General features: G+C 43.1%; 1 protein-coding gene across 2 annotated transcripts in view; it reads left to right on the top strand.

Moving 5' to 3' along the window:
* LOC106590587 (E3 ubiquitin-protein ligase MARCHF6) overlaps positions 1-27,712 on the top strand; it is a 41,372-nt gene that overhangs the window by 8,897 nt on the left and 4,763 nt on the right. The window contains exons 16-23 of one of the 2 annotated variants that reach the window (XM_045710984.1): positions 1,239-1,358; positions 5,523-5,623; positions 9,622-9,759; positions 19,360-19,573; positions 21,124-21,193; positions 23,608-23,789; positions 26,987-27,121; positions 27,285-27,374. In XM_045710984.1, coding sequence (XP_045566940.1) covers positions 1,239-1,358; positions 5,523-5,623; positions 9,622-9,759; positions 19,360-19,573; positions 21,124-21,193; positions 23,608-23,789; positions 26,987-27,121; positions 27,285-27,374 — 1,050 coding nt within the window. The remainder of the gene's footprint in view (positions 1-1,238; positions 1,359-5,522; positions 5,624-9,621; positions 9,760-19,359; positions 19,574-21,123; positions 21,194-23,607; positions 23,790-26,986; positions 27,122-27,284; positions 27,375-27,712) is intronic. The other variant, XM_045710986.1, reaches the window with a different exon arrangement.

The following is a 27,712-nucleotide window of genomic DNA, read 5'->3' on the forward strand; positions in this document are numbered from 1 at the left end:
TAGAAGGTATTTGCTGTTGAATTTTTAACAAAAAGTTCCACTGAACAAAAATATAAACGCAAGATGTAAAGTGAAAACTTGTTCCAAGGATCAAGCAAAGCTCATTTTCCAGTTGAGTTTATTCAAGCAATTGCAAGGAAGTTCTCTCTCTGGATATACCGGGGAGGAACTTGATTATTTACATGTTAGTCTTTATATACTGTATATACACACACAAAAAGTATGTGGACACCCCTTCAAATTAGTGGATTCAGCTATTTCAGCCACATCTGTTGCTGACAGGTGTATAAAATCGAGCGCACCACCATGCAATCTCCATAGACAAATATTGGCAGTAGAATGGCCTTACTGAACAGCTCAGTGACTTTCAACGTGGCTAGTAACATTTCTGCCTTACTAGAGCTGCCCCGGTCAACTGTAAGTTCTGTTATTGTGAAGTGGAAACATCTAGGAGCAACAACGGCTCAGCCTCGAAGTGGTAGGCCACACAAGCTCACAGAACGGGAGTGCTGAAGCGTGCAGGCCTAATCGTCCAACATCAGTGCCCATCCTCACTAATGCTCTTGTGGTTGAATGGAAGCAAGTCCAGGCAGCAATTTTCCAACATCTAGTAGAAAGCCTTCCCAGAAGAGTGGAGGCTGTTGTAGCAGGAAAGGGGGGACCAACTCCATATTAATGCCCATAATTTTGGAATGAGATGTTGGATGAGGTGTCCACATATTATTGGCCATGTAGTGTATGTTGTGTGGTCCTCCCACTACAACTCGGGAAAGCATGTAGTTTATTCGTTTACAGGTAAAATGTTATGATGAACTTCACAATGTGGTGAAAGTGCACAGCGATGAGCATTGATGCTCCTTTCCAATAAATACTGAGTGTCTTATTCTGGTGACGTGATGATGCTTCTCCAGCCTATCTGCACAGTATCCGTGAGCTGTTGGCTAGAGCGCACGTGCCACAAACCTTCGCTATTTAACACAACAGTTTTGTTTGAAATGCGATGGAAACACATTCAACTTTAGGCTTTTATTCGGTACATGAAAATGTATGCGAAAAACTAACTTATACGTCATCACGCACTGCTTAATATCCGGAAAATGTGCATACTTTCTTTATGCGGATTTTAGAATATTCACTTAAATCTGTTACCAATTGAATGGAAACGTAGCTATTGACTGGTTTGTCGTAGTGTACTGTTGATTAATTCCTGACTATAGTGTGGTGCTGTTTTGGATCAGGTGCTGAGGCCTGGGGTCCTGTGGTTTCTGAGAAACCTAAACGATCCAGACTTCAACCCAGTCCAGGAAATGATCCACCTACCCATCTACAGACACCTCCGCAGGTTCATCCTGTCTGTGGTACGTACATCTACAGACACCTCCGCAGGTTCATCCTGTCTGTGGTACGTACATCTACAGACACCTCCGCAGGTTCATCCTGTCTGTGGTACGTACATCTACAGACACCTCCGCAGGTTCATCCTGTCTGTGGTACATACATCTACAGACACCTCCGCAGGTTCATCCTGTCTGTGGTACGTACATCTACAGACACCTCCGCAGGTTCATCCTGTCTGTGGTACGTACATCTACAGACACCTCCGCAGGTTCATCCTGTCTGTGGTATGTACATCTACAGACACCTCCGCAGGTTCATCCTGTCTGTGGTATGTACATCTACAGACACCTCCGCAGGTTCATCCTGTCTGTGGTACGTACATCTACAGACACCTCCGCAGGTTCATCCTGTCTGTGGTATGTACATCTACAGACACCTCCGCAGGTTCATCCTGTCTGTGGTACGTACATCTACAGACACCTCCGCAGGTTCATCCTGTCTGTGGTACGTACATCTACAGACACCTCCGCAGGTTCATCCTGTCTGTGGTACGTACATCTACAGACACCTCCGCAGGTTCATCCTGTCTGTGGTACGTACATCTACAGACACCTCCGCAGGTTCATCCTGTCTGTGGTAAGTACAGTACATTCGGAAAGTATTCAGACCCCTTGACTTTTTCCACATTTTGTTACGTTACAGCCTTATTCTAAAATGGATTAAATAAATAAAAAGGAATCTACAGATAATACCCCATAATAATTTTTAACTACAATATGACATTTACATAAGTATTCAGACCCTTTACTCAGTACTTTGTTGAAGCACCTTTGGCAGCGATCACATCCTCGAGTCTTCTCGGGTATGACGCTACAAGCTTGGCACACCTGTATTTGGGGAGTTTCTCCCATTCTTCTCTGCAGATCCTCTCAAGCTCTGTCAGGTTGGATGGGGTGCGTCGCTGCACAGCTATTTTCAGGTCTCTCCAGAGATGTTCAATCGGGTTCAAGTCCGGGCTCTTGCTGGGCCACTCAAGGACTTTCAGAGACTTGTCCCGAAGCAACTCCTGCGTTGTCTTGGCTGTGTGCTTACTGTCGTTGTCCTGTTGGAAGGAGAACCTTCGCCCCAGTCTGAGGTCCTGAGTGCTCTGGAGCAGGTTTTCATCAAGGATCTCTCTGTACTTTCCCTTGATCCTGACTAGTCTCCCAGTCCCCTCCACTGAAAAACATCCCCACACCATGATGCTGCCACCACCATGCTTCATCGTAGGTATGGTGCCAGGTTTCCTCCGGACGGGATGCTTGGCATCAGGCCAAAGAGTTCAATTTTGGTTTCATCAGACCAGAGAATCTTGTTTCTCATGGTCTGAGAGTCCTTTAGGTGCCTTTTGGCAAACTCCAAGCGGGCTGTCATGTGCCTTTTACTGAGGAGTTGCTTCCTTACGTCTGGCCACTCTTCCATAATTGGTGGAGTGCTGCAGAGATGGTTGTCGTTCTGGAAGATTCTCCCATCTTCACAGAGGAACTCTAGAGCTCTGTGAATCTGATGATTGGGTTCTTTGTCACCTCCCTGACCAAGGCCCTTCTCCCCCGATTGCTCAGTTTGGCTGGGCGGCCAGCTCTAGGAAGAGTCTTGGTGGTTCCAAACTTTTTCCATTCAATGATTGATGGAGGCCACTGAGTTCTTGGGGACCTTCAATGCTGCAGAAATGTTTTGGTACCCTTCCCCAGATCTGTGCCTCAACACAATCCTGTCTTGGAGCTCTATAAACAATTCCTTCGACCTCATGGCTTGGTTTGTGCTCTGCATGACATGCATTGTCAACTGTGGGACCTTATGTAGACAGGTGTGTGCCTTTCCAAATCATGTCCAATCAATTGAATTTACCACAGGTTGACTCCAATCAAGTTGTAGAAACATCTCAAGGATGCTCAATGGAAACAGGATGCACCTGAGCTCATAGCAAAGGGTCTGAATACTTGTAAAATGTTTTTTAGTTTTTATACATTTGCAAAGATTTTTATTTAACCCATTTTGGAAAAATGCTGTAATGTAACAAAATGTGGAAAAAGTTAAGGGGTCCAAATGCACTGTACAGTGAGGGCAAAAAAGTATTTCATCCCCTGCTGATTTTGAACGTTTGCCCACTGACAAAGAAATGATCAGTCTATAATTTTAATGGTAGGTTTATTTGAACAGTGAGAGACAGAATAACAACAAAAAAATCCAGAAAAACGCGTCAAAAATGTTATAAATTGATTTGGATTTGAATGAGGGAAAGCTTGAAACCAGTTGTCTGTTTCTCTCATGTTCTATTGATTTTCATTGTCCAGTAGCCAAAGGAACAATCCTAGTCATATTAGCAACCAATGCTAGTTGTTGCATCTTTAGATCTCCTCTTTCTACATTTCTAACCACTAGGCTACCTGCTGCCACATAAAACTGCACAAAATGTGTTTTCCGCTAATTGCATTATGGAGCGAAAATTCGTGCATAGCTTACTGCCTTGTGTGCATTGCCACACTTATAATGTGAAGAAATAATAGCTTATCAACATTTATGCTAAACGTTCTGATCTGTTGCATGAGCTTTTTTACGTTTTGGGGTGTAGCCTAGGACTACTGGTTGTCTGAATTATGGATCTATCGTCCCACAACTGTCCCAGCGTCTGTTTTGGAGCAGGATATTTCATTCTCGCACAGAACGATAAGCTGACCAATAGAACAGGTCAACTTTTCTACTATGGCGGATAGTAGATTGACATAGGCTAGGAATTTTGCTGTTCGTTACTTGTTGGATGAGGAAAAGTAAATGTGGCCAGTTATTCTAACATATGCAGCATGTGGGTTTCAAGTTTGGGGAAGCTGTTTCACCATAAAAATGCACCATTATAATAAACCATTTCATGCATCCTCCATTTGCAGACGTGTGTAAGATATCCTACTATTCATAATGTGATGAGTAGATTGGATAGTCATAATTTAGGACAATAATATAACTAAATCACAGCTGCAAAAATACTGTTGAATGCAGGGTGTAGTGACTTAGTGGGCCTAGGCTACATATCTTCTTTTGTACAGGAAAATGTTGGCCTTTTTAATAAACACATTTTATGCAATTCTGCTACACTTTATATGACTGGAGACATTAGCAGAATATTTTTTAATATGACAAATGACAGAGAAGCCTACTCTTCTGACAAACAGATCAATAAAGACAATGTTGTCTGATCTATATATTAGGCCTACGAGAAGAGGAGACACAAATTCAATATGACGTCCCATCTAACCTGGAGGAGGAAATGACTGTCCAAAACTGACCCAATGATAAAGACAGTGAATATGCACAGTCACTGGGGTTACGGCCCATGTTCTCCGCTGGTGCCAATAGGATAGGCTACTTTTCGCTCAATTAAGTTGATCATTTTGATTACTAAAAGACAGATTGGAGTCTTCTCTTTACAGCAATAGCCAATTGTTTTCCAAACTGTTTTTCCGCGATTTGTATTTTTAAATATTACGATATGCCTGTCTGGGTCTCTCTGCTTTTCACTGACAGTCGAAACTCATCACTCATCTTTTTGGTATTTACAGCTCTCTCTGCATAAATTGCAGGTCCTTCCGACTGTGGGCTATGCGATTTAAAACAATCTGCATATTATACAAGTTCATGATATTCTGTGGCCAAAACATGCTGTTTGGTGTAGTAGGTTATATAGATTTTTTCTTCTTCTTCTGTATAGACAGGAATAAGCTAATTAGGCTATATAATTTTGGCAATTGAATGAAATCTACTGTAAGGAAAGCTTCCCCAAGCCTTATGGATAAACCACCTGTATATTCTAACATCTTCAAATTGCTCAGCAGAATTCGGTAAGAATGACGCACGCCGTTTCATCCGACTGGCATGTTCTGTTAAGATGAATTACCATAAACTAAATGTGGTTTCAGTCATTCTGACAACCGTGGGTGGACGCCCTAATCAGCACACGCAAACAATGCATATGGGTCCTGTAAAGTTCTTAAATGTCCAGTAAATAAAAATGCTGCCTCCGCAGGTTCACCCTGTCTGTGGTCCGTCCATCTACAGACAGATTTGTTGGTAAAAAGTAGTCACATCCAGCTATGGTTCTGCTTTGATTGTGTGCTGATCATTAAAGGTGTATGATGTTTGTCCTCTCCTAGGTGGTGTTTGGCTCTATCGTTCTCCTGATGTTGTGGCTGCCCATCAGGATGATCAAGCTCCTCCTCCCTGCCTTCCTGCCCTACAACGTCATGCTTTACAGGTACACTCCTTCCTCCCCTACAACATCACGCTTTACAGGTACACTCCTTCCTGCCCTACAACGTCATGCTTTACAGGTACACTCCTTCCTCCCCTACAACATCACGCTTTACAGGTACACTCCTTCCTCCCCTACAACGTCACGCATTACAGGTACACTCCTTCCTCCCCTACAACGTCACGCTTTACAGGTACACTCCTTCCTATCCTACAATGTCACGCATTACAGGTACACTCCTTCCTCCCCTACAACGTCACGCATTACAGGTACACTCCTTCCTCCCCTACAACGTCACTCTTTACAGGTACACTCCTTCCTCCCCTACAACGTCACGCATTACAGGTACACTCCTTCCTCCCCTACAACGTCACGTATTACAGGTACACTCCTTCCTGTCCTACAACGTCACGCTTTACAGGTACACTCCTTCCTCCCCTACAACGTCACGCTTTACAGGTACACTCCTTCCTCCCCTACAACGTCATGCTTTACAGGTACACTCCTTCCTGTCCTACAATGTCACGCATTACAGGTACACTCCTTCCTCCCCTACAACGTCACGCATTACAGGTACACGCCTTCCTCCCCTACAACGTCACGCTTTACAGGTACACTCCTTCCTCCCCTACAACGTCACGCATTACAGGTACACTCCTTCCTCCCCTACAACGTCACGCATTACAGGTACACTCCTTCCTCCCCTACAACGTCACGTATTACAGGTACACTCCTTCCTGTCCTACAACGTCACACTTTACAGGTACACTCCTTCCTCCCCTACAACGTCACGCTTTACAGGTACACTCCTTCCTCCCCTACAACGTCACGCATTACAGGTACACTCCTTCCTCCCCTACAACGTCACGCATTACAGGTACACTCCTTCCTCCCCTACAACGTCACGCATTACAGGTACACTCCTTCCTCCCCTACAACGTCACGCATTACAGGTACACTCCTTCCTCCCCTACAACGTCACGCTTTACAGGTACACTCCTTCCTCCCCTACAACGTCACGCTTTACAGGTACACTCCTTCCTCCCCTACAACGTCACGCATTACAGGTACACTCCTTCCTCCCCTACAACGTCACGCTTTACAGGTACACTCCTTCCTCCCCTACAACGTCACGCTTTACAGGTACACTCCTTCCTCCCCTACAACGTCACGCTTTACAGGTACACTCCTTCCTCCCCTACAACGTCACGCATTACTGGTACACTCCTTCCTGTCCTACAACGTCACGCTTTACAGGTACACTCCTTCCTGCCCTACAACGTCACGCTTTACAGGTACACTCCTTCCTGCCCTACAACGTCACGCTTTACAGGTACACTCCTTCCTGCCCTACAACGTCACGCTTTACAGGTACAGTCCTTCCTCCCTTACAACGTCACGCTTTACAGGTACACTCCTTCCTCCCCTACAACGTCACGCTTTACAGGTACACTCCTTCCTCCCCTACAACGTCACGCTTTACAGGTACACTCCTTCCTGCCCTACAACGTCACGCTTTACAGGTACACTCCTTCCTGTCCTACAACGTCACGCTTTACAGGTACACTCCTTCCTCCCCTACAACGTCACGCTTTACAGGTACACTCCTTCCTGTCCTACAACGTCACGCTTTACAGGTACACTCCTTCCTGTCCTACAACGTCACGCTTTACAGGTACACTCCTTCCTCCCCTACAACGTCACGCTTTACAGGTACACTCCTTCCTCCCCTACAACGTCACGCTTTACAGGTACACTCCTTCCTGTCCTACAACGTCACGCTTTACAGGTACACTCCTTCCTGTCCTACAACGTCACGCTTTACAGGTACACTCCTTCCTGTCCTACAACGTCACGCTTTACAGGTACACTCCTTCCTCCCCTACAACGTCACGCTTTACAGGTACACTCCTTCCTGTCCTACAACGTCACGCTTTACAGGTACACTCCTTCCTGTCCTACAACGTCACGCTTTACAGGTACACTCCTTCCTCCCCTACAACGTCACGCTTTACAGGTACACTCCTTCCTGTCCTACAACGTCACGCTTTACAGGTACACTCCTTCCTGTCCTACAACGTCACGCTTTACAGGTACACTCCTTCCTGTCCTACAACGTCACGCTTTACAGGTACACTCCTTCCTGTCCTACAACGTCACGCTTTACAGGTACACTCCTTCCACCCTTACAACGTCACGCTTTACAGGTACACTCCTTCCTCCCTTACAACGTCACGCTTTACAGGTACACTCCTTCCTGTCCTACAACGTCACGCTTTACAGGTACACTCCTTCCTGTCCTACAACGTCACGCTTTACAGGTACACTCCTTCCTGTCCTACAACGTCACGCTTTACAGGTACACTCCTTCCTGTTCTACAACGTCACGCTTTACAGGTACACTCCTTCCTGTCCTACAACGTCACGCTTTACAGGTACACTCCTTCCTCCCTTACAACGTCACGCTTTACAGGTACACTCCTTCCTGTCCTACAACGTCACGCTTTACAGGTACACTCCTTCCTCCCTTACAACATCACGCTTTACAGGTACACTCCTTCCTCCCTTACAACATCACGCTTTACAGGTACACTCCTTCCTCCCCTACAACGTCACGCTTTACAGGTACACTCCTTCCTGTCCTACAACATCACGCTTTACAGGTACACTCCTTCCTCCCCTACAACGTCACGCTTTACAGGTACACTCCTTCCTGTCCTACAACGTCACGCTTTACAGGTACACTCCTTCCTCCCCTACAACGTCACGCTTTACAGGTACACTCCTTCCTCCCTTACAACGTCACGCTTTACAGGTACACTCCTTCCTGTCCTACAACATCACTCTTTACAGGTACACTCCTTCCTCCCTTACAACATCACGCTTTACAGGTACACTCCTTCCTCCCCTACAACGTCACGCTTTACAGGTACGCTCCTTCCTGTCCTACAACGTCACGCTTTACAGGTACACTCCTTCCTCCCTTACAACATCACGCTTTACAGGTACACTCCTTCCTCCCCTACAACGTCACGCTTTACAGGTACACTCCTTCCTGTCCTACAACGTCACGCTTTACAGGTACACTCCTACCTGTCCTACAACGTCACGCTTTACAGGTACACTCCTTCCTCCCCTACAACGTCACGCTTTACAGGTACACTCCTTCTTGTCCTACACTGTCACGCTTTACAGGTACACTCACATGGCTCAACTGTGGCCAGCAATGTCACCAACCCTGGTCCTGGAGAGCTGCTGTGTGTGCAGGTTTTTGTTCCAGCCCAGCATCAAAATGCCTAGATATAGATGTATGCCCGGTAAGTGATATACCTTCACCCACCTCTCTCCCTCTCCCCCCTCCTCTATCCTCTCTTCCCCCCTCCTCTATCCTCTCTCCCCCCCTCCTCTATCCTCTCTCCCCCCTTCCTCTACCCTCTCTTCCCCCTCCTCTATCCTCTCTTCCCCCCTTCCTCTATCCTCTCTCCCCCCTCCTCTACCCTCTCTCCCCCCCTCCTCTACCCTCTCTCCCCCCCTCCTCTACCCTCTCTCCCCCCTCCTCTACCCTCTTTCCCCCCTCCTCTACCCTCTTTCCCCCCTCCTCTACCCTCTCTCCCCCCTCCTCTACCCTCTCTCCCCCTCCTCTACCCTCTCTCCCCCCCTCCTCTACCCTCTCTCCCCCTCCTCTACCCTCTCTCCCCCTCCTCTCCCCTCTCTCCCCCTCCGCTCTCCTCTCCCCTCCTCTCTTCCTCTCTCCCCCTCCTCTCTTCCTCTCTCCTCTCTCCCCATCCTCTCTCCTCTCCTCTCTCCACCCTCCTCTCTCCTCTCTCCCCCTCCTCTCTCCTCTCTCCTCTCTCCTCTCTCCCCCTCCTCTCTCCTCTCCCCCTCCTCTCTCCTCTCTCCCCCTCCTCTCTCCTCTCTCCCCCTCCTCTCTCCTCTATCCTCTCTCCTCTCCCCCTCCTCTCTCCTCTCCTCTCTCCTCTCCCCCCTCCTCTCTCCTCCAGTGATGCTCCAGTCAGTGAGTTGTCTCTGGAGCTGTTGCTACTGCAGGTGGTTTTGCCAGCTCTCCTGGAACAAGGTCACACACGCCAGTGGCTCAAAGGTTTGGTCAGGGCCTGGACCGTCAGCGCTGGATACCTATTGTGGGTCTATCCACGCTACACCTATACACACTATACGCTACACCTATACACACTATACGCTACACCTATACACACTATACACTATACCTATACACACTATACACTACACCTATACACACTATACACTACACCTATACACACTATACGCTACACCTATACACACTATACGCTACACCTATACACACTATACACTACACCTATTTACTATACCTATACACTACACTTATACACACTATACACTACACCTATACACACTATACACTACACCTATACACACTATACACTACACCTATACACACTATACACTACACCTATACACTACACCTATACACACTATACACTACACCTATTTACTATACCTATACACTACACTTATACACACTATACACTACACTATACACTACACCTATACACACTATACACTACACCTATACACTACACCTATACACACTATACACTACACCTATACACACTATACACTACACCTATACACTACACTTATACACACTATACACTACACCTATACACTACACCTATACACACTATACACTACACCTATACACACTATACACTATACCTATACACACTATACACTATACCTATACACCTATACACACTCTACACTATACCTATACACCCTATAGTATAGGGCCTATACACTACACCTATACACTACACCTATACACACTATACACTACACCTATACACACTATACACTACACACTATACACTATACCTATACACACTATACACTACACCTATACACACTATACACTACACTTATATACTATACCTATACACACTATACACTACACCTATACACACTATACACTACACCTATACACACTATACACTATACCTATACACACTATACACTACACCTATACACTACACCTATACACACTATACACTACACCTATACACCTATACACACTATACACTACACCTATACACACTATACACTACACACTATACACTACACTATACACTACACTTATACACACTATACACTACACCTATACACTACACTATACACTACACCTATACACACTATACACTACACCTATACACACTATACCTATACACTACACCTATACACACTATACACTACACCTATACACTACACCTATACACACTATACACTATACCTATACACTACACCTATACACACTATACACTATGCCTATACACACTATACACTACGCCTATATACTACACCTATACACACTATACACTACACCTATACACACTATACACTATACCTATACACACTATACACTACACCTATACACTACACCTATACACACTATACACTACACCTATACACCTATACACACTATACACTACACCTATACACACTATACACTACACACTATACACTACACTATACACTACACCTATACACACTATACACTACACCTATACACTACACCTATACACACTATACACTACACCTATACACACTATACACTATACCTATACACACTATACACTACACCTATACACACTATAAACTACACCTATACACACTATACCTATACACACTATACACTACACCTATACACACTATACACTATACCTATACACTATACCTATACACACTATACACTACACCTATACACACTATACACTACACCTATACACACTATACACTACACACTATACACTACACTATACACTACACCTATACACACTATACACTACACCTATACACACTATACACTACACCTATACACACTATACCTATACACTACACCTATACACACTATACACTACACCTATACACTACACCTATACACACTATACACTATACCTATACACTACACCTATACACACTATACACTATGCCTATACACACTATACACTACGCCTATATACTACACCTATACACACTATACACTACACCTATACACACTACACTATACCTATACACACTATACACTACACCTATACACTACACCTATACACACTATACCTATACACACTATACACTATACCTATACACACTATACACTATACCTATACACACTATACACTACACCTATACACACTATACACTACACCTATACACTATACACTACACCTATACACTACACACTATACACTACACCTATACACACTATACACTATACCTATACACACTATACACTATACCTATACACTACAGCTATACACTACACCTATACACACTATACACTACACCTATACACACTATACACTACACCTATATACACTATACCTATACACACTATACACTACACCTATACACTATACCTATACACACTATACACTACACCTATACACACTATACACTATACCTATACACACTATACACTACACTATACCTATACACACTATACACTACACCCCATACACTACACCTATACACTACACTATACCTATACACACTATACACTACACCTATACACTATACCTATACACACTATACACTACACCTATACACTACACTATACCTATACACACTATACACTACACCTATACACTATACCTATACACACTATACACTACACCTATACACACTATACACTACACTTATACACTATACCTATACACACTATACACTATACCTATACACACTATACACTATACCTATACACACTATACACTATACCTATACACACTATACACTACACCTATACACACTATACCTATACACACTATACACTACACCTATACACACTATACACTACACCTATACACACTATACACTACACCTATACACTATACCTATACACACTATACACTACACCTATACACTATACCTATACACTATACCTATACACTACACCTATACACTATACCTATACACACTATACACTATACCTATACACACTATACACTATACCTATACACACTATACACTATACCTATACACACTATACACTACACCTATACACACTATACACTACACCTATACACTACCCACTATACACTACACCTATACACTACACCTATACACACTATACACTATACCTATACACTACAGCTATACACACTATACACTATACCTATACACACTATACACTATACCTATACACACTATACACTACACCTATACACACTATACACTACACCTATACACTATACACTATACCTATACACACTATACACTATACCTATACACACTATACACTATACCTATACACTATACCTATACACACTATACACTACACTATACCTATACACACTATACACTACACCTATACACACTATACCTATACACACTATACACTACACCTATACACACTATACACTACACCTATACACACTATACACTACACCTATACACACTATACACTACACCTATACACTATACCTATACACACTATACACTACACTATACCTATACACTACACCTATACACTATACCTATACACACTATACCTATACACACTATACACTATACCTATACACACTATACACTATACCTATACACACTATACACTACACCTATACACACTATACACTACACCTATACACACTATACACTACACCTATACACACTATACACTACACCTATACACTACCCACTATAGACTACACCTATACACTACACCTATACACGCTATACACTATACCTATACACACTATACACTATACCTATACACTACAGCTATACACTATACCTATACACACTATACACTACACCTATACACTACACCTATACACACTATACACTACACCTATACACACTATACACTACACCTATACACTATACCTATACACACTATACACTATACCTATACACACTATACACTATACCTATACACACTATACACTACACCTATACACACTATACACTACACCTATACACACTATACACTACACCTATACACTACCCACTATACACTACACCTATACACTACACCTATACACACTATACACTATACCTATACACACTATACACTATACCTATACACTACAGCTATACACTACACCTATACACACTATACACTACACCTATATACACTATACCTATACACACTTTACACTACACCTATACACTATACCTATACACACTATACACTACACCTATACACACTATACACTATACCTATACACACTATACACTATACACACTATACACTACACCCATACACTACACCTATACACTACACCTATACACTACACCTATACACACTATACACTACACCTATACACTATACCTATACACACTATACACTACACCTATACACTACACTATACCTATACACACTATACACTACACCTATACACTATACCTATACACACTATACACTACACCTATACACACTATACACTATACCTATACACACTATACACTATACCTATACACACTATACACTATACCTATACACACTATACACTACACCTATACACACTATACCTATACACACTACACCTATACACACTATACACTACACCTATATACACTATACCTATACACACTATACACTACACCTATACACTATACCTATACACTACACCTATACACTATACGTATACTCACTATACACTACACCTATACACTATACCTATACACACTATACACTACACCCCATACACTACAGCTATACACTATACCTATACACACTATACACTACACCTATACACTACACCTATACACACTATACACTACACCTATACACACTATACACTACACCTATACACTATACCTATACACACTATACACTATACCTATACACACTATACACTATACCTATACACACTATACACTACACCTATACACACTATACACTACACCTATACACTACCCACTATACACTACACCTATACACTACACCTATACACACTATACACTATACCTATACACACTATACACTATACCTATACACTACAGCTATACACTACACCTATACACACTATACACTACACCTATATACACTATACCTATACACACTTTACACTACACCTATACACACTATACACCTATACACACACTATACACTCTATACACTATACCTATACACACTATACACTACACTATACTTATACACTACACCCCATACACTACACCTATACACTACACTATACCTATACACACTACACCTATACACTACACCTATACACACTATACACTACACCTATACACTATACCTATACACACTATACACTACACCTATACACTACACTATACCTATACACACTATACACTACACCTATACACTATACCTATACACACTATACACTACACCTATACACACTATACACTACACTTATACACTATACCTATACACACTATACACTATACCTATACACTATACCTATACACACTATACACTATACCTATACACACTATACACTACACCTATACACACTATACCTATACACACTACACCTATACACACTATACACTACACCTATACACTATACCTATACACACTATACACTACACCTATACACTATACCTATACACTACACCTATACACTATACCTATACTCACTATACACTACACCTATACACTATACCTATACACACTATACACTACACCCCATACACTACACCTATACACTACACTATACCTATACACACTATACACTACACCTATATACACTATACACTACACACTATACACTACACCTATACACTATACCTATACACACTATACACTACACCTATACACACTATACACTACACTTATACACTACAACTATACACTATACCTATACACACTATACACTATACCTATATACACTATACCTATACACACTATACACTACACCTATACACACTATACACTATACCTATACACTACACCTATACACACTATACACTACACCTATACACACTATACACTACACCTATACACACTATACACTACACCTATTGACACTATACACTACACCTATACACTATATCTATACACACTATACACTATACCTTTACACTACACCTATACACTACACCTATACACACTATACACTACACCTATACACACTATACACTACACCTATACACACTATACACTATACCTATACACACTATACACTACACCTATACACTACACCTATACACTACACTATACCTATAAACACTATATACTACACCTATACACTACACCTATACACTACACCTATACACACTATACACTACACCTATACACTACACCTATACACACTATACCTATACACACTATACACTATACCTATACACACTATACACTACACCTATACACTACACCTATACACACTATACACTACGCCTATACACTACACCTATACACACTATACACTACACCTATACACACTATACACTACACCTATACACACTATACACTATACCTATACACCTATACACTACACCTATACACACTATACACTACACCTATACACACTATACACTACACCTATACACACTATACACTATACACACTATACACTACACTATACCTATACACCTATACACACTATACCTATACACTACACCTATACACTACACCTATACACACTATACACTACACCTATACACTACACCTATACACACTATACACCTATACACTACACCTATACACACTATACACTACACCTATACACCTATACACTACACCTATACACACTATACACTACACCTATACACACTATACACTAGACCTATACACACTATACTCTACACCTATACACACTATACACTATACCTATACACTACACCTATACACACTATACACTACACTTATACACTATACCTATACACACTATACACTATACCTATACACACTATACACTACACCTATACACACTATACACTACACCTATACACTACACCTATACACACTATACACTACACCTATACACACTATACACTACACCTATACACACTATACACCACCTATACACACTATACACTACACCTATACACACTATACACTATACCTATACACACTATACACTACACCTATACACTACACCTATATACACTATACCTATACACACTATACCTATACACTACACCTATACACTACACCTATACACTACACTATACCTATATACACTATACCTATACACACTACACACTATACACTACACTTATACACTATACCTATACACACTATACACCTATACACACTATACACTACACCTATACACACTATACACTACACCTATACACTACACCTATACACACTATACACTACACCTATACACACTATACACTACACCTATACACACTATACACCACCTATACACACTATACACTACACCTATACACACTATACACTATACCTATACACACTATACACTACACCTATACACTACACCTATATACACTATACCTATACACACTATACCTATACACTACACCTATACACTACACCTATACACACTATACACTACACTATACCTATATACACTATACCTATACACACTATACACTATACACTACACTTATACAGTATACCTATACACACTATACACCTATACACACTATACACTACACCTATACACACTATACACTACACCTATACACTACACCTATACACACTATACACTACACTTATACACTATACCTATACACACTATACACTATACCCACTATACACTACACCTATACACTACACCTATACACACTATACACTACACACTATACACTACACCTATACACACTATACACTACACACTATACACTACACTTATACACTATACCTATACACACTATACACCTATACACACTATACACTACACCTATACACACTATACACTACACCTATACACTACACCTATACACACTATACACTACACTTATACACTATACCTATACACACTATACACTATACCCACTATACACTACACCTATACACTACACCTATACACACTATACACTACACACTATACACTACACCTATACACACTATACACTACACCTATACACACTATACACTATACCTATACACTACACCTATACACACTATACACTACACTATACCTATACACACTATACACTATACCTATATACACTACACCTATACACTACACCTATACACACTATACACTACACCTATACACACTATACACTACACCTATACACACTATACCTAAACACACTATACACTACACCTATACACTACACCTATAGACACTATACACTATACCTATACACACTATACACTACACCTATACACTACACCTATACACACTACACCTATACACACTATACACTACACCTATATACACTATACACTATACCTATACACTACACCTATACACACTATACACTACACCTATACACTACACTATACCTATACACACTATACACTATACCTATACACACTATACACTACACACTATACACTACACTTATACACTATACCTATACACACTATACACCTATACACACTATACACTACACCTATACACACTATACACTATACACTACACCTATACACTACACCTATACACTATACACTACACTATACCTATATACACTATACCTATACACACTATACACTACACCTATACACACTATACCTAAACACACTATACACTACACCTATACACTACACCTATAGACACTATACACTATACCTATACACACTATACACTACACCTATACACTACACCTATACACACTACACCTATACACACTATACACTACACCTATATACACTATACACTATACCTATACACTACACCTATACACACTATACACTACACCTATACACTACACTATACCTATACACACTATACACTATACCTATACACACTATACACTATACACTACACTTATACACTATACCTATACACACTATACACCTATACACACTATACACTACACCTATACACACTATACACTATACACTACACCTATACACTACACCTATACACTATACACTACACTATACCTATATACACTATACCTATACACACTATACACTATACCTATACACACTATACACTACACCTATACACTATACACACTACACCTTTACACACTATACACTATACCTGTACACCTATACACTACACCTATACACACTATACACTACACCTATACACCTATACACACTATACACTATACCTATTTACACTATACACTACACCTATGCACACTATACACTACACACTACACACTATACACTACACCTCTACACTGCACCTATACACACTATACACTGCACTTATACACTATACCTATACACACTATACACTATACCTATACACACTATACACTACACACTATACACTACACTTATACACTATACCTATACACCTATACACACTATACACTACACCTATACACTACACCTATACACACTATACACTACACCTATACACACTATACACTACACTATACCTATACACACTATACACTACACCTATACACTATACACACTACACCTATACACACTATACACTATACCTATTTACACTATACACTACACCTATGCACACTATACACTACACACTATACACTACACCTCTACACTACACCTATACACACTATACACTACACTTATACACTATACCTATACACACACTCCCAAAGTGTTCTTTCATTGTAGCTACAGACCCGTAACATGAAGTATATATTTGTTAGGTCACTTTCTCTACCTTCTCCTTTTCACCTCCTCCTCTCCCCCCTTTCAGAGACCTCCACTCTTACCTGCTCGGAGAACAGGAAGACAATGATGCTAACCAGCCTGTCAACAACAACCCTGCTCCCGGTCACCATAACAACAACAACGCTAACCCCGCCCCTGCTGTGGGGGAGGGGCTTCATGCAGCCCATCAGGCCATACTACAGCAGGGAGGACCTATCGGTTTCCAACCCTACCACCGGCCCCTACGCTTCCCCTTCAGGGTCAGTTACACTACCACCGGCCCCTACGCTTCCCCTTCAGGGTCAGTTACACTACACACTACCACCGACCCCTACCCCTACGCTTCCCCTTCAGGGTCAGTCACACTACACACTACCACTGTCCCCTACGCTTCCCCTTCAGGGTCAGTTACACTACCACCGACCCCTACGCTTCCCCTTCAGGGTCAGTTACACTACCACCGACCCCTACGCTTCCCCTTCAGGGTCAGTTACACTACACACTACCACCGACCCCTACGCTTCCCCTTCAGGGTCAGTTACACTACCACCGACCCCTACGCTTCCCCTTCAGGGTCAGTTACACTACCACCGACCCCTACGCTTCCCCTTCAGGGTCAGTTACACTACCACCGACCCCTACGCTTCCCCTTCAGGGTCAGTTACACTACACACTACCACCGACCCCTACGCTTCCCCTTCAGGGTCAGTTACACTACACACTACCACCGACCCCTACGCTTCCCCTTCAGGGTCAGTTACACTACACACTACCACCGACCCCTACGCTTCCCCTTCAGGGTCAGTTACACTACACACTACCACCGACCCCTACGCTTCCCCTTCAGGGTCAGTTACACTACACACTACCACCGACCCTCACGCTTCCCCTTCAGGGTCAGTTACACTACCACCGACCCTCACGCTTCCCCTTCAGGGTCAGTTACACTACCACCGACCCCTACGCTTCCCCTTCAGGGTCAGTTACACTACACACTACCACCGACCCCTACGCTTCCCCTTCAGGGTCAGTTACACTACCACCGACCCCTACGCTTCCCCTTCAGGGTCAGTTACACTACCACCGACCCCTACGCTTCCCCTTCAGGGTCAGTTACACTACACACTACCACCGACCCCTACGCTTCCCCTTCAGGGTCAGTTACACTACCACCGGCCCCTACGCTTCCCCTTCAGGGTCAGTTACACTACACACTACCACCGACCCCTACGCTTCCCCTTCAGGGTCAGTTACACTACCACCGACCCCTCACGCTTCCCCTTCAGGGTCAGTTACACTACACACTACCACCGACCCTCACGCTTCCCCTTCAGGGTCAGTTACACTACCACCGACCCCTATGCTTCCCCTTCAGGGTCAGTTACACTACCACCGACCCCTACGCTTCCCCTTCAGGGTCAGTTACACTACCACCGTCCCCTACGCTTCCCCTTCAGGGTCAGTCACACTACACACTACCACCGACCCCTACGCTTCCCCTTCAGGGTCAGTTACACTACACACTACCACCGACCCCTACGCTTCCCCTTCAGGGTCAGTTACACTACACACTACCACCGACCCCTACGCTTCCCCTTCAGGGTCAGTTACACTACCACCGTCCCCTACGCTTCCCCTTCAGGGTCAGTTACACTACCACCGACCCCTACGCTTCCCCTTCAGGGTCAGTTACACTACCACCGTCCCCTACGCTTCCCCTTCAGGGTCAGTTACACTACACACTACCACCGACCCCTACGCTTCCCCTTCAGGACATGTAACCACTTGAATGTCTCTCTCCTGTCTGTAGATCGTCTTGCTGATCGGGTTCATGTGTGTCACCCTGCTGGTTTCCAGTCTGGTGTGTCTGATATTACCAGGTGAGACATCAACCTTAAGTCATTGTTGGGGGAGTCGTGAACAACATGTAGTTCAACCAGTAATTTAACTATATTTTTCAGTGGGAAGTTGAACTAAATTCAAATCTTGCAGTAGAGGCTGGTGGGAGGAGCTATAGGAGGATGGGGTCACTAAGGGCTTGAATGGAACGGTATCAAACACAGCAAAGATATGGAAGCCACATGTTTGACTCTGTTCCATTTATTCCATTCCAGCCTTTACAATGACACCGTCCTCCTATAGCTCCTCCCACCAGCCTCCACGGAAATCTTGGTAGTGTTTTCAGTAATGAATAACTTATTTTTTTACATGTAGCTAACTACTGGAACTACACACAAGTTTTTAGTTTTTTTTCAGCATTAGACTGGCCTAGTTCTCAGTTGAAACTTATTTTTTTTGTTTGTTTAATAGGCTAAATTACACATTGTGTTAACATCTGACTCTGTAGGGATATGTTTAGATATGATAACCTATCACAAAGTAGCTTGTTTTCAAATGAACTCGAACAGATCAGCTAGTCCGAAGCACCCTAAAACCGGTGGGAGGTATGACATGAACAGACCCGAGGCAGTGCTTGTGGTTCCTTTTCTTTTGTATCGTTTACTAAACGGGTCTTCTTTCGAACGAGTAAATAACTCCAGTACAGGTAACGTCCAGCGCTGAAACACCAGCGTAACAAAACAAATAAACATAAACTAATCCGTCGACCAAAAGGCCGTGGCTGAAAAGGGAATGCAAAACAACAGACGGCTACTCCTGTCTTAGACTGTCGTCTACACGTAACAGTTACAGGAGGAACGCGTCTGTCTACCTAAAACCTGTCTTAGACTGTCGTCTACACGTAACAGTTACAGGAGGAACGCGTCTGTCTACCTAAAACCTGTCTTAGACTGTCGTCTACACATAACAGTTACAGGAGGAACGCGTCTGTCTACCTAAAACCTGTCTTAGACTGTCGTCTACACATAACAGTTACAGGAGGAACGCGTCTGTCTACTTAAAACCTGTCTTAGACTGTCGTCTACACGTAACAGTTACAGGAGGAACGCGTCTGTCTACCTAAAACCTGTCTTAGACTGTCGTCTACACGTAACAGTTACAGGAGGAACGCGTCTGTCTACCTAAAACCTGTCTTAGACTGTCGTCTACACGTAACAGTTACAGGAGGAACGCGTCTGTCTACCTAAAACCTGTCTTAGACTGTCGTCTACACGTAACAGTTACAGGAGGAACGCGTCTGTCTACCTAAAACCTGTCTTAGACTGTCGTCTACACGTAACAGTTACAGGAGGAACGCGTCTGTCTACTTAAAACCTGTCTTAGACTGTCGTCTACACATAACAGTTACAGGAGGAACGCGTCTGTCTACCTAAAACCTGTCTTAGACTGTCGTCTACACATAACAGTTACAGGAGGAACGCGTCTGTCTACCTAAAACCTGTCTTAGACTGTCGTCTACACATAACAGTTACAGGAGGAACGCGTCTGTCTACCTAAAACCTGTCTTAGACTGTCGTCTACACGTAACAGTTACAGGAGGAACGCGTCTGTCTACCTAAAACCTGTCTTAGACTGTCGTCTACACGTAACAGTTACAGGAGGAACGCGTCTGTCTACCTAAAACCTGCCTAGGTTAACAGAGAGACAGGTACCCAGTCACAGATGCTTTCTCTGAGGTAGGAAACACTGACGTCCTCACCCAGCTCCTCTCCTGGCACTCCTATATAGAGGAAAACGCAAAGCAATTAGTGGGCCCAGGTGTGTACCAATCCCCTTTACACTGAGTACCAATCCCCTTTACACTGAGTACCAATCCCCCTTTACACTGAGTACCAATCCCCCTTTACACTGAGTACCAATCCCCCTTTACACTGAGTACCAATCCCCCTTTACACTGAGTACCAATCCCCCTTTACACTGAGTACCAATCCCCCTTTACACTGAGTACCAATCCCCCTTTACACTGAGTACCAATCCCCTTTACACTGAGTACCAATCCCCCTTTACACTGAGTACCAATCCCCCTTTACACTGAGTACCAATCCCCTGAGGAGGGTGCTGTCGCATCGTCTTCCTCCGACTGGTCACTGAACTCTCACATTTAGTTCAGTAAACTATATTTTTCTTAAGGGTAGCTTGACTTCTTCCAGTGTGAAGTAATTGGTAGCTTGGTAAGCTATATTTTCAGAATAGCATCCCCAACACTAATCTCTCTCATCTATCGACACACCTTCTTAGTATTGTTTTAAATCTAATTGAACTGCGCGGAAATAAGTGGACTTATTTGATCTAAATACTGGAGTAGTTGTAAAGGAATCTCACCTGGAATGACTAACCTGAATGTTTGGAAAGGACACTAAAGGCCATGGTTCTGTTTTTAATGTGTGTGGTGAAGTGTTTGCGGGCCGATGGCTGATGTCGTTCTGGACAGGCAGCTCGAAGATCCATGAGCTGTATACAGCAGCGTGTGGTCTGTACGTGTGCTGGCTGTCCATCCGCGGTGCCACCGTGCTGTTGGCCTGGATGCCCCAGGGACGCACCATCATCATGGTCAAAGTCCAGGAGTGGAGCCTCATGGTAAGAGTGGCCCCAGAGGGTTTTCCTCTCTCGTGCAAATTCAGTTAAGTGTGGCAGCCGGCCTTGAAATGAAGCCTGTGTGTCTATGTCGACTCTGTGTCTATGTCGACTCTGTGTCTATGTCGACTCTGTGTCTATGTCGACTCTGTGTCTATGTACGCTGACAACTCAACAGTAAAATACAACGGAGAGCTCCAGTCAGTTTTAGGATGGGTATCTAGCAATAGACTGCCGCTAAATATCTCAACTAAAAGCATCATTTTGGAGACAAATCAAATCAAATGTATTTATATAGCCCTTCGTACATCAGCTGATATCTCAAAGTGCTGTACAGAAACCCAGCCTAAAACCCCAAACAGCAAGCAATGCATGTGAAAGAAGCACGGTGGCTAGGAAAAACTCCATAGGAAAAACTCCCTAGAAAGGCCAAAACCTAGGAAGAAACCTAGAGAGGAACCAGGCTATGAGGGGTGGCCAGTCCTCTTCTGGCTGTGCCGGGTGGATATTATAACAGAACATGGTCAAGATGTTAAAATGTTCATAAATGACCAGCATGGTCAAATAATAATAATCATAGTAGTTGTCGAGGGTGCAACAAGCACGTCCGGTGAACAGGTCAGGGTTCCATAGCCGCAGGCAGAACAGTTGAAACTGGAGCAGCAGCACGGCCAGGTGGACTGGGGACAGCAAGGAGTCATCATGCCAGGTAGTCCTGAGGCATGGTCCTAGGGCTCAGGTCCTCCGAGAGAAAGAGAGAGAAAGAAAGAAAGAAAGAAAGAAAGAAAGAAAGAAAGAAAGAAAGAAAGAAAGAAAGAAAGAAAGAAAGAAAGAAAGAAAGAAAGAATTAGAGAGAGCATATTTAAATTCACACAGGACACCGGATAAGACAAGAGAAATACTCCAGATGTAACAGACTGACACCTAGCAGTCGTCTCCTCAACGCTAAACCTTGTTTACACCTATTGTTGAATAATGTGGCTATTGAGCACATTGAGGAGACGACTGCTAGGTGTAACCCTAGATAGCAAGCTGTCATGGTCAAAACAGATCGACTCTATGGTTGCTAAAATGGGAGGAGGTCTGTCCGTGATGGGGTGTTGCTCTGCCTTGACATCTCAGTCGACCAGACATGACCAACAGGCCTAAGTTTTGTCACACCTGGACTACTGCCTAGCTGTGTGGTCATGTGCGGCAAAGAAGGACATAGGTAAATTACAGTTGGTCCAGAACAAAGCAGCACGTATCTCACTTAATGTACACGGAGGGGAAGTTACAGCTCAAAGATGAGGAGAGATTGACTGCATCACAGTTGGTCTTGGTGTGAGGTGTTGAGGTGTTGAAGGTACCGACCTGTCTGTCCAAGCAGTTGGCTCACAGTTCGGACTGCAACACCAGACATGCAACCAAAGTTTTCTTCACCGTCTCCAGGTCCAGAACAGATGCTGGGGAACACACAGTATTAAACAGAGCCATGACTACATGGAACTCTCTGGTAACCCAGGTAACTCAGGCTAGTAATAAAAACAGTTTAAAAAAACCCAGATAAAAGAACACCTTACTGCACAAAGGGGACTGTGAAGAGAGACAGCCATTTTATGCATCTTGTATTGTAATTTGCACTGTAGTGCTGTATGTATTACAGCTAGATATTGTTTGTATGTAGTAATATATAGACTGTGATGTTTTTAGATTTGTGTTTCAGTCCTTTAATTATATTCTGTACTATGTATCATGTCCTGTTTCATGTGGACCCCAGGAAGAGTAGCGAATGCTTTTGCAGCGGCTAATTGGGATCCTAATAATGACCAAATCCTCTTTTCTGGAGGTGTGTATAGAGGAAGATGGACTGTAGTAGGCTGTACTGGTTATGTATAGAGGAAGATGGACTGTAGTAGGCTGTACTGGTTATGTATAGAGGAAGATGGACTGTAGTAGGCTGTACTGGTTATGTATAGAGGAAGATGGACTGTAGTAGGCTGTACTGGTTATGTATAGAGGAAGATGGACTGTAGTAGGCTGTACTGGTTATGTATAGAGGAAGATGGACTGTAGTAGGCTGTACTAGTTATGTATAGAGGAAGATGGACTGTAGTAGGCTGTACTGGTTATGTATAGAGGAAGATGGACTGTAGTAGGCTGTACTGGTTATGTATAGAGGAAGATGGACTGTAGTAGGCTGTACTAGTTATGTATAGAGGAAGATGGACTGTAGTAGGCTGTACTGGTTATGTATAGAGGAAGATGGACTGTAGTAGGCTGTACTGGTTATGTATAGAGGAAGATGGACTGTAGTAGGCTGTACTGGTTATGTATAGAGGAAGATGGACTGTAGTAGGCTGTACTAGTTATGTATAGAGGAAGATGGACTGTAGTAGGCTGTACTGGTTATGTATAGAGGAAGATGGACTGTAGTAGGCTGTACTGGTTATGTATAGAGGAAGATGGACTGTAGTAGGCTGTACTGGTTATGTATAGAGGAAGATGGACTGTAGTAGGCTGTACTGGTTATGTATAGAGGAAGATGGACTGTAGTAGGCTGTACTGGTTATGTATAGAGGAAGATGGACTGTAGTAGGCTGTACTGGTTATGTATAGAGGAAGATGGACTGTAGTAGGCTGTACTGGTTATGTATAGAGGAAGATGGACTGTAGTAGGCTGTACTGGTTATGTATAGAGGAAGATGGACTGTAGTAGGCTGTACTGGTTATGTATAGAGGAAGATGGACTGTAGTAGGCTGTACTGGTTATGTATAGAGGAAGATGGACTGTAGTAGGCTGTACTGGTTATGTATAGAGGAAGATGGACTGTAGTAGGCTGTACTGGTTATGTATAGAGGAAGATGGACTGTAGTAGGCTGTACTGGTTATGTATAGAGGAAGATGGACTGTAGTAGGCTGTACTAGTTATGTATAGAGGAAGATGGACTGTAGTAGGCTGTACTGGTTATGTATAGAGGAAGATGGACTGTAGTAGGCTGTACTGGTTATGTATAGAGGAAGATGGACTGTAGTGGGCTGTACTAGTTATGTATAGAGGAAGATGGACTGTAGTAGGCTGTACTGGTTATGGAGGTGGCTGTATGTCCAGGGTCAAGATCTTCATGCCATTATCATTTATATTTCAACATCCAATCATGTCTTACCTTTGGTGTGTGTGTGTGTGTGTGTGTGTGTGTGTGTGTGTGTGTGTGTGTAGATTCTGAAGACCCTGGTAGTAGCGTTGCTGGTGGCTGGTGTTATCCCTCTACTACTGGGCCTGCTGTTTGAACTGGTCATCGTTGCTCCCCTACGTGTTCCTCTGGACCAGACGCCTCTCTTCTACCCCTGGCAGGTACTGTGTGTGTGTAATAGTAAAGGTCACTGTTTTTTTTATATGGTATCTTTTGTGTGTCTGTGTGATAGGAAAGGTCACAGTTTTTTTTATATGGTATCTTTTGTGTGTGTGTGGTGTGTGTGTGATAGGAAAGGTCACAGTTTTTTTATATTGTGTGTAGGACTGGGCTCTGGGGGTGCTCCATGCCAAAATCATCGCTGCCATCACCCTCATGGGTCCACAGTGGTGGCTGAAGACAGTCATAGAGCAGGTGTGTTACCCTACACCACGCCATTATCCCTTATACAATGATCAATCTCACACGAAGTTTGACCAACTCTTTCCGTTGTGACTAATTGAATTGTTCGGCCTCTGACCGTAAGGTGCTACAGAGGGTAGTGCGTAGGGCCCAGTACATCACTGGGGCCAAGCTTCCTGATATCCAGGACCTCTATACCAGGCGGTGTCGAGGAAGGCCCAATCTTTTTTCGAAGACTCCAGTGACCCTAGTCATAGACTGTTCTCTCTGCTACCCCACGGCAAGCGGTACCTAAGCCCCAAGTCTAGGTCCAAGAGGCTCCTTAACAGCTTCTACCCCCAAGCCATAAG

This window comes from Salmo salar, chromosome ssa29 (genome assembly GCF_905237065.1).
Source record: "Salmo salar chromosome ssa29, Ssal_v3.1, whole genome shotgun sequence".
Classification (NCBI taxonomy): domain Eukaryota; kingdom Metazoa; phylum Chordata; class Actinopteri; order Salmoniformes; family Salmonidae; genus Salmo; species Salmo salar.